This window comes from Coturnix japonica, chromosome 17 (assembly GCF_054131305.1).
Source record: "Coturnix japonica strain WE chromosome 17, WE-NBRP24, whole genome shotgun sequence".
Taxonomy (NCBI): Eukaryota; Metazoa; Chordata; class Aves; order Galliformes; family Phasianidae; genus Coturnix; species Coturnix japonica.
The window spans coordinates 2193523-2203705 of record NC_140679.1 but is presented as its reverse complement, the minus strand read 5'-3'; the positions used below and the strand labels follow the sequence as shown (position 1 = coordinate 2203705).

At 49.7% G+C, this 10183-nt stretch overlaps 1 protein-coding gene across 1 annotated transcript; it reads left to right on the top strand.

Annotated features, from left to right (window-relative positions):
- Positions 1–1012: 1012 nt before the first annotated feature.
- LOC146758000 (rho GTPase-activating protein 33-like) lies at positions 1013–9151 on the top strand. Its single transcript, XM_085518639.1, has 6 exons — positions 1013–1176; positions 1317–1407; positions 7087–7141; positions 8073–8175; positions 8336–8468; positions 8951–9151. The coding sequence occupies exons 1-6, from the start codon at positions 1013–1015 to the stop codon at positions 9149–9151; spliced, it is 747 nt and encodes a 248-aa protein (XP_085374765.1).
- Positions 9152–10183: the final 1032 nt, after the last annotated feature.

The window sequence follows — 10183 nt, the reverse complement described above, 5'->3', positions numbered from 1 at the left end:
TGATTATTAAATGTTTCACAAGCAGTGAACTGCACGTCTCTTTGAATTCATGACTTGTATTGAGCTTTTTACTGAATCAAACTCTCCTTTTTGTATGTTTTGTGCAATTTTATAAGTGTAATTTATTAAATCTTATTCATTTTTTTTAATACTGTAATGTTTTTCACTAAAACCTTAGGATTGAAATCTATTCCTTTTCAGCTTGCACCTTTGTAGCGTAGCCACACTGTACATTATGAACTAGCCTCTCCGTGAACCTTAACAAAATAAAGAACATGCAGTGACTCTGTCTGTCCTGCATCTTCTGAGACATTTCTGGAGCTGTTGGGGTCAGATGTTCTCAGAAACTTACAGTCCAGCAGGAAGCACACAGCTGTTCATCAGATTGTGCAGTGACTACAGCCTGCAGCAGCTTATGGACCATCCCTGGGCTCCTGGCTGGCATCTGTGCTTTCAGGCTCACATCTGTCAGTGCCTCTGTGTTGTGGGTTTATGATTTCTGTTGTCTGTATTCCACATCAGAACATCATACAGACCAGTGGAAGTTAAAGAGTTCATGTTCTCATTCCGTGTTACCACCATTTTCGGCATTTTGGGTTCCCATAGTCAGGGAGGGAGGGGGGGGGATCATCCCCAGAGGACTTGGCGTTAAAAGGAAGTGGGGTGAGACTCCGGACTAGACCTCAGCTGCTCTCTGCCTGTGGCCTTCTCAGCTCCCCACAGAGAAAAGCACGTGCTGCTCTCGCACTATCATGGTTTGACTCCTACTTTGGGTACTCTTCTCTCTCTCATTTTGTTTGATTTTTCTGCTCTCCTGAAGGCTGGGATGATCATGGCTGGAAGGCAGAAGGTGAACTGGAGCCTGCAGGGACAAGAGAAATGGCAGGGAAGCTGTGAGGGAACACAGCAGTCAATGTGCCAGCCCAGCCCTCCCCAGCCCTTCTGCAGGGGGTGGCACAGCAGGCCCTGCACAGGAACACAATGAGCAGCAACACTGATAACACTCTGGCTAATGCGGATTACAAATGCAGATGTTGCCCACGGGGTCCCCAAGGGGAAACTGGGAGCTGCTGGGGCGGGGGGTGGGCAGGGGAGTGAAAATTCCCCCCTTGGAGACTTCACATTAAGACACTCAAAAGGAGGCATTGGGGAGTTTAAAGCTACAATACAGTCCATGTATGTAGAGCTGCGGAGTGAGGTCATCTCGTGTCTCCCGTGGCCCAGAGCAAGTAAAGCAGTCCCAGCTGCACTCTAAAACAGAGAGCCAACCGGGCAGCAGAGAATGCTAACCTCTACTCCCTTCCTCGCTGTCCCAGCTGCAACCCCTTCCTGTGCCCCTCGGAGCCCAACCCGGGCTGCAACACGCCTGGGAACCGCTGCTCCCCTGGTTGCAGCCCGTCTGGCCCAGTAAACCTGCTGCACTGGGCAGGAGCTGGAGCTGGGACCAAGGTCCCGCCTGGGGTATGGCAGTGCCAGGCAGTGTACTTGGGGATGACCCTACGTACCCAGTGCAATACATTCCAAATAGCCACAGACATCAACTGACTGCCGTACTTTTCTCACCAGACATCGATATAAATGGACTGCTTGGTGGTTCTGTGCTATGGCTGTCTTCTCGCCACAAGCTGCACATCTCTCCACTGAATGATAGCACCACTCATGAGAAAAGTTGTCTTGGAGAATCATGTAGCACTGGAAAAATGGACAGCTATCCAGGAGGGTACCTGTGCCATCATCAGCAGTGATTGTTGTGAATACATTCCTGACATCTACAACATGGAATTCCTATGATGACACGGACGGAAACCCAAATTGTTCCAATCAGCCCACTAAGGACAAACAATCGGACCATGTCTCAGTTCTCCAGTAGTGGCTGTGGCTGCCCTGGTTCAGCCCAATCTACATTGCTCCCCTCATTAGAGGTGCTGAGGTGCTGTAAGGCATGCCTGACTCAGAAAGGGGAGAGCTGTGCTGAGGAGCTTTGCAGTTTCCTACAGCTGTTGTGAAATATAAAAGGATGAAAATAAATTTAGTTGTGAGAAAGGAAAGCTATTGCTTGTGGGGGGCTTCCGGTAGGCATAAAGGACAGTGCTGAGAAACAGGGAGACCACAGCCAGATGAGGGAGGCACGTGGAGAAGGCTCTGTGCTGTCCCTGCTCAGAGGGACCACTGCCCAGGAGGTTACTGTTATAGATTCTCATGACAAAACCAGACAAAGTCCAGTGTGATACATAAAGGGAGAGCTTTATTTAATTAAGCAAGGCAGTAAAGTGAGCAAAACAGCGCTGGGCGCCTGAGGGGAGTCTACACTCCACCAAGGTTGGGATTTGAACAAAGGATTGCCTCTGTATTTATACAATTCCCATCTCCTGCATAAATTCCAGTCATTCTTGCTGCTGCACAGGTTGTTGCTGGTGTCACAGGTTGTTGCTGAGGATTGGTTTTCCTGCCTCTTGATGGTCAGTAGTCTTTTCCATTATTCTTTGGTTATTTTCTAGCAGCTTCTGTGCCCTGGCAAGGTGTAGTTTGCAATGCCTTCAGCTTCTTAGTTTCTGGAAGGTGTAGGCACGTACGTGTTCCCAGGGGTGGTTCCAACACGTCTGTGAATGCAAAGGAGGGCACACGATGCGGTGCGTGCGTGGGGGTGTGCTGAGCAGGGAGGGTGGCGCATGAGTATGCGTGTGCACGTGGATAGGGGAAGGCTGGGGTTACAGGTTGACCTGTGCTGAGGTGAGTGGGGGCTCACGGTGTTGCTCAGTGGTAGATTGGTTCACACTGAGTGCTAACAGGAAACTCACACACCCTTTTTGTTTCAGCTGTGCCAGCGCTGTGATCCCTTGCTGCAGGGATGGGGTGTTGGAAGGATGGTCTGCGTGCCAAGCTCCCATCTCTTGCAGGAATCAAGTGTAGAGCAAAAGGGATGTTTGGGCCAGGTGACTGTAAGAAGGCTGGCTGCTTTGGATGGTGGTAGCTGATGGAAACAGGTGCTCTGGGGACCGTTCAGCTTTTAACAGAAGACAGGGGTCCTGCAGCAAGAACGACTAGGTTCTCAAATGGCTTCAGACATGCACACCGAGTACGTCTGTCCTGCCGTGCCATCTCTGCTTCTTTTTGATGAAAGCATTTTCATGACCACGTGTTGGGCCTGTTTGCTTGTAGAAGGAGGAATGTTAGGTGCAGTTCTCACTGAGAACTTCTGCTAGGATTTCTGTGTAATTTGAATCATGAGCACCATGATTCACATTTGGTGATTCACAAACAACATTTGGTGCTGTTGAAGCACTGTGAGATGAGAAGTTGGGATGTAACTCTTGCTGGCAGATGTGGAAACCACTTTGGGATTGAGGTGTGGAGGAAAGGAAAGGTGATGACAGAGCTGATGGCAAAGTGTTTCCTGAGGAGGCTTGGTGCTTGCTTGGGGTTGGATCTGATCAACTTCTTGTGCACCGTCAGCAAGTTTGCTGACAATACCATGCTGAGTGGTGCAGTCGATACGGTGGAAGGAAGGGATGCCATTTAGGAGGACCTCGACAGGCTGGAAAGCTGGCTCACGTGAACCTAATGAGGTTCAACACGGCAAAGTGCAAGATTTTGCACTTGGTCCAGGGGAACCCCAGGCACCTGTACAGGCTGGGAGGAGTGGTCCTTGAGAGCAGCTCGGCAGAGAAGGACCTGGGGATCCTGATGGACGAGAGACTCAACATGAGCCAGCAGTGCGCTCTGGCTGCCCGGGAAGCAAAAGGGATCCTGGGCTCCATCAGGAGAGGGGTGGTCAGCAGGGATAGGGAGGTGATTGTCCCTCTCTCCACTCTGCTCTTGTGAGGCCCCATCTGGAGTATTGTGTCCAGGTGTGGAGCCCTCAGTACAAAAAAGACATGGAGATTTTGGAAAGGGTCCAGAGGAGGGCCACGAAGATGATCAGGGGGCTGGAGCACCTCCCCTATGAGGACAGGCTGAGGGAGTTGGGTTTGTTCAGCCTGGAGAAGAGAAGGTTGCGGGGTGACCTCATTGCAGCCTTTCAATACCTGAAGGGAACTTACTCCCAGGAGGGGAGTAAACTCTTCTAAAGGGCTGACAATAGAAGAATTAGGGGAAATGGTTTTAAGTTAAAAGAGGGAAGATTTAGGTTGGATGTTAGGGGGAAGTTCTTCACTAGGAGAGTGGTTAGGTCCTGGAACAGGCTGCCCAGGGAGGTTGTGGATGCCCCGTCCTTGGAGGTGTTCAAGACCAGGTTGGACGGGGCCCTGGGCAACCTGATCTAGTAAAGGCGTATGTTTGGTGGCCCTGCCAGGCAGGGGGGTTGGAACTACATGATCCTTGAGGTCCCTTCCAACCCGGGTCATTCTGTGTGATTCTGTGATTCTGTAATCTATTTGCTTTCTGTTATCTTTCACATTACCTCTCAAAAAACTATCTGTGCATTCTCAAGTAGTGTTTCTTGCTAAAGAGAATATGCGTGCAGCCTCTGCTTTCGTCTGCGAAAAGGATCTTCTCATCATTTCTGTCTGTGTTTCTTTTAGACCCTGAGATGGAGCAGAGTGGAACACAGAATTCAATCAGGAGCAGGGAAATGTAGCGCTCATCGTAGGTGTCTGGCTGACAACAAGAGCAGAGAGGTAAGTTTCATAGGGTCACGTGCTCATTTTATTTTATTTTTAATTCATGATGCATAAAGGCGTTACCCAGACAAAGTGAGCATTTGTCAACTGGACTTTCTAGAAATAACCTAGGCTGTGAAATCTGTTTGATGAATCCCGAAGAGCCCTGCAAAAGAATGCTCAGAGTTAATCTGGCACCCTCCTTTGGAAACCTGTGTCTGTCAGCTCTTCAGCTGTGCCCTAACACCTCCCATTGCGCTGCCACACCAGGATAGAATTCCAAGCCCACACTGAGTTCTGGAATGTTGTGGAATCAGCCGTGTTGGAATCAGATGTGACCACGTGGTCTTGCCTCCCCGCCTTGTGGGGGGTCATGGTGGACCAGGCTGTTGGCCGTTGGCGATGTCAGAAGCGGCTGGAATGAGGGGAGGAGCGGTGCGTTCTGTGTTCCTTTGTGGGTGAGCTAGTGGTCAGAGTGGTTGGTTGTTTTGTTGTTCTTGTGCCTTTAGTGCATTTAGTGCCTTTTTCTTCACACCGTCGTGCGCAGCAGCTTGTAGGTAAGCTGAACCAGCGTGGGATGGATGGGTGGGCAGTGAGGTGTTGGGAACTGCTGGCTGTCGGAGCTCACAGCACTGTATTGCTTACTCTTGACCATCAGATGTAATTTTCCCCCGGTACACATGTTCCGAAGGGGATATCTGTAAAGGTGGCACCCGTCCCGTGCTTCTTCCGTTGTCTTCTTTGCTCAGTTGTGGAAGCATTGTAAAGTTGCTAGGTGAACAGGCATCACGTAGCCTGAGACTCAGCATGTCTTGCAGGAAGTGGATGGAACGGTTGTGCTGTGTGTGTTATTCCATGACTGTCTTAGCCCTGCTCACTGACCTGCTCTTTCTCTCTCCTCTCCTCACCCTCCACCCGCTGCCTCGGTGCAGCTTTTGCTCTCATTCCATCTGAGCAAAGCGACAAGGAACTGCTGCAGATAGCTTGAGGTGATCTCACTGCCAGGTACGTGCCATGTTTTGTCCCCCCACATGGTTTTGCCGTAGGGTATGCGCGGGTAGCTCTGAAGAAGTCTGTCCATACTGTGCTGTGTGAATAGAGAAAACAGAAGTGTGTTTCTGCTCTGTTCCAGCACTTCACACTTGCTATGATGGGTGTCGCATGCAGTGGGATCAGCCGTGAGCCTGAGGTGGCGGCGACGGAGGTACAGTATGAAGCTCTGGCTGGTCTTTGTTCCCTGTGTTGAGCCAGCAGAGGGAGCTGCAGATGTACTCTCCTGCAGGAAAGAATGGGCCAAAAAGGGCCTGGCCAGCTGTCTGCGCCAGTGCCATTGCTGATTAGTCTGGGTAGAGAGAGATGCATCTTTGCATGGCCTGGCAATGCACACCAGGAAGAGAAACGATTGTTATGAGACATGCAGCTCCTTCTGAAGTGCTCCTGATAAGAACGGAGCGCATTTGCTGCACCTTTCTCAGAAGATGTGCTCCTCACCTTGAAATCCTCCTGGTTTGTCCTCAGATCTTGACCATGGCCTGTGCTCTGTTTTGCATACTCATAACATGCGGAAGCCGCAGCTGGAGCGTGCTGTGTCATCTCTCAACGTTCCAGCGATTGCGGCGGCCCATGTTATTAAGAGCCACGTCGCCCAGGGGCCAGATGAGCTCTCCCTTGAGGTAAGCAGTTACAGGCGTTCCTTGTTGTCGTGCATAGAAGAAGGCAGTCGTTTGAGCTGTGTTTTCCAACCAGATTTGCTGAATGTGGGATTGACGTTTCAATCTCTTGCAGGTCGGAGATCTGGTGAGCATTGTTGATATGCCACCAAAGGAGCTGAGCCCCTGTTGGAGAGGCAAGCGTGGCTTTGAGGTAGGCACACGTTTCCGACTAGAGAGCACAACTTGAGTAGAGTCGGGAATCTCTGGTTGGAGCTGCTCTGCTTGCACAGGATGGCTTCTGGATGCAAACAGTTGCCCTGTGTCGGTGTCAGAGGACCTTCCCTTTGGCTCTGGGCTCGAGCTAATTCCCACCTGTCTTTTTGTTCTTATTACAGGTTGGATTCTTCCCTGGTGAGTGCGTGGAACTCATCAGTGGAAAAGTTCCTGAGTCCCTCCTGAATTCCTTGCCAAAGCCAGGTACATATGTTACATTTGATAATGCGGGTTAGTAAAATGGGGTCAGAATGTGGCTTTAAGGGGGTTCGTTAATGCCTAAGTTCAGCAAGCTTAGCAAGCTGACTGCATTAAGCTCCTTGGGCACCTCCAGGGATAGGGAAAATCTGTTCTTGCGTGTCCTTGTTGGGAATGTTCTTCCCGTTATTACATGCTTTGTCGAATGCATTATGTTTGGCCTCGTCCAACTTAGCCAAGCCTGAAATGAACTGGTTTCTTTGTTTTGTTGCGCAGTGCCAAGGAGACGGGGCAAGCTCCTCCCCTTCCTTTGCTCCTTGGTGAAGGCCCGCCCCAGGAGAGCGACGGAGCCGGAGCCAAAGTAGGAAGGGGTGTTTGGGTGTGACCTGGGGGAGCACCTTCTCCGCTCTGGCCGTGATGGTAAGGAACAGCCCATTCCTGAGATCTTCCTCTGTTGTGTATCTAAATGAGAAAGGGAGATCATATTTAGCAATTGTTTCAGCCTGAAATTGCAGGAAGCCTTCTGGCAACAGAGAACATCCTGGATTCTTTTCCTAGCTTTTCTAGTCTTTAGATTTTCTAGGGAGCTGTGATGGGACTTGAAGTGTCTGTGGCTTTGCCAGAATTACTTTCTCCAGGCTGTTAATAGGTCATGTGTTATGGTTTTGCAATTTGGTTGGTGTTGGTATTCCACATCAGAACACCATGCCTCATAATGGGAGTAAAGGGGACAAGTTTTTTTTTCTGTGGGCTGCCTTGATGGGCATGTGGGGTGGGGCACCGGAAGGGAAGTGAGGAAGGGGACGGGATTGCTGGCCCGGCTCCCTGCGAGGAGACAACGTGGTCAGAGCTTCCTGCCTTCCACAGCTCCATCAGTGAGATTGGGGACTTGGTATTCTCTTTGTTGAAACTCTCTTGTTGTTGTTTAGTGTTATTAGGTTATTAAACTGCCATTCGTTCTCAGATCACCTTTTTTCTCCCTTATTTTTTGTTAGACCTAATCGCAATCTCCCTTCCCTTCCCCTCTCCCGAAACGCACATGGCCAGGCCGGGCTGCGCCGCGCTGTGCCGATAGAGAAAAGGGGGGGGGGCTTTTGTTCCTGCTGCCCCGGGTTTGTGCCCACTGTCCCGGAGTGAGCTCTAGAGAGAACTCCGTGACATCATGGCATTTCTGGAAAGCCAAGAACACATCTCTGTGCGGTTTCCTCACAGCTGTCTCTGCCAGCTTTCTCCTCTAAGGAGGAAGCAAGCGGTAGCCTGGCTGGACTTAGTGGATGGGATGTGAGAAGGGCACGGCCTGAACCAGGACTTGAGTAAGAAGCTGAGCTAACCGCTGGCTCTTGTTCTGTAGTCCCCCAGGTCCTCCAGACCTGCTCGGAATTCATTGAGCAGCATAGCGTAGTGCGCGGGATATACCGCCTGTCCGGTGTCCTGTCCAAGATCCAGCAACTGCGGTAAGACTGCTGCGACTGACACAGCTGGCAGTAGGAGCCAATGCCATGCTGCGGGCATTCAGAGGAACCCCTTCCTTTTCCTGACTGTATTTTGTGTGGCTGTGGACTTGTTTTCGTCTTTCTCAAAGCCCTCTGCCCAATTCTGTGTCCTTCTCTGCAGCCATGAATTCGATACGGAGCAGGTGCCAGAGCTCAGCGTCCGAGACATTCACAGCGTGAGCTCCCTGTGTAAGATGTATTTCAGGGGGCTCCCAAACCCTCTGCTGACCGACCAGCTGTATGACAAGTTCTTGGTAAGCTCAGGGCAATGTCTTGGAAATGACACGTACCTGTTCCCTGGGCGTCCTGGCTAGTGGTTGCAGCAGTGCCCCAGCTCTGAGGTCTTCTTTCTGTTAGCCCCATGAGGCATGTCTTTGCCACATCCTACCTCTCACTGATGGCACTTGTGGTGCCAGGAGGTGCTTATTTAAGCTATTCACAATGGCTGTGAGAATTCCCTTTCCTTTGCTGTTCCCCAGCTATTGGTAGAATGGGGTTAATAGCATCTTGGAGGCAAATGCCTGCTGCCTGTGTAATCAGGCTGTAAAGCCCCCCAGAGCTTGCACTGCTTGGCCTTGATGGCACAGGCTGCGTGCTGCTGTGTTCCCCTGATGCCTCTTGGAAGGCATTTAGTCTGCCTCGGTGCTGACCACCAGCGCGCTGTCCCCATTGTTCCCAAACCTGTGGCAGCTCTCCAGCCTGACTGGTGTCTGAATCCCTTCCTGCCTTTTTCCAGGACGCTGTTTGCGCTGCTGCAGAGGAGGAGAGGGTGCAGAGAATGAAGGACGCCATCCAGCAGCTGCCCGCTCCTCACTACAGGTCAGTGCTGCACTCGGTCTGCGGAGCTCAGCCCTGCTGCCTTTCAGAGGGCGATGATGCGATTCCAGGTGTTGCCTCACACCTGCAACATCATGCCTGTGCACGCTGCAGCGGCTGAAGGCTGCACTGGGTCAATTGATTGGGTCAGTTCCTTGGCACAGGGGCACGGTTGGTGCAGTATGTGACATTTGTATAATTCATCTAATTTGGTCCGCATTTCTTTTACTTGTGACACTTTATCAATTATACATTCTTTGGCAACTTCTATGTTGTTAGTTAGTTGGGCATTTTTGTCTTCTAGTGTCATATTTATAGATTTCTGTTCATCCAGTTCAGAAGCAATTTCCCGATAGTCAGCTTGACCCTGCAGAATTTGTTCACGGAGGACATCAGCTGTTTCTTCAGAAAAAGAAAGCTGAATACGCAGGCTTGTTACCTGCTTACTGAAATCTTCTTTTTTATTTTTTTCTCTTCCGCATTGTTCTTCAAGCACAGCTAAATGATGTTCCAAGATTTCAGTTCTTTCCCTCAGTGCTAGTACTTCCTTTCGGTACGCGGAGCACTTTTGTTTCATGTGTTCAATTGTCTTTTGATCTACAGTGTTCTTTTTCTTTCTCTCATTTACAACTACTGGAAAACAAAGAAACAAAAAAAAAAAAAGGGAAAAGGAATGTAGCTCAGATTGATTAAAATCATTATTACATAGCAGTTCACAACACCAAGTAGCAACTTCTAAGTGAAAAACTGTCGTAATATGCAAGCCATGCCCTCACATCACATAGTATTTGATACTAGTGAAGGAATTAAAGTCCTCTGAACATGTAATCAGGTGCCTCAGATTTCTATACAGAATTAACAGCAAAAGGTTTTCAGTCTGGAAGAACACTTTTACCATGGCACTACTCAAACCTTCCACTCCACACCAGTAGAAAATCTAATTAGATTTAAGAAACATGGGAACGAGATAGATAATTCACAGCTATATTCTTTCTATCTTCCGTGCTTCAGCAATCCCTATAAGGCAGCCAGGAATCACTCCATCTACATCTAAATGGTAGATAAACAGTTCTCTAAGAAATTTCATTCCAACTCACAGTCCTCTTACTTTCAAAAGAAAGATAAAACCCTGGACAAGTTGATCACTTAAGTG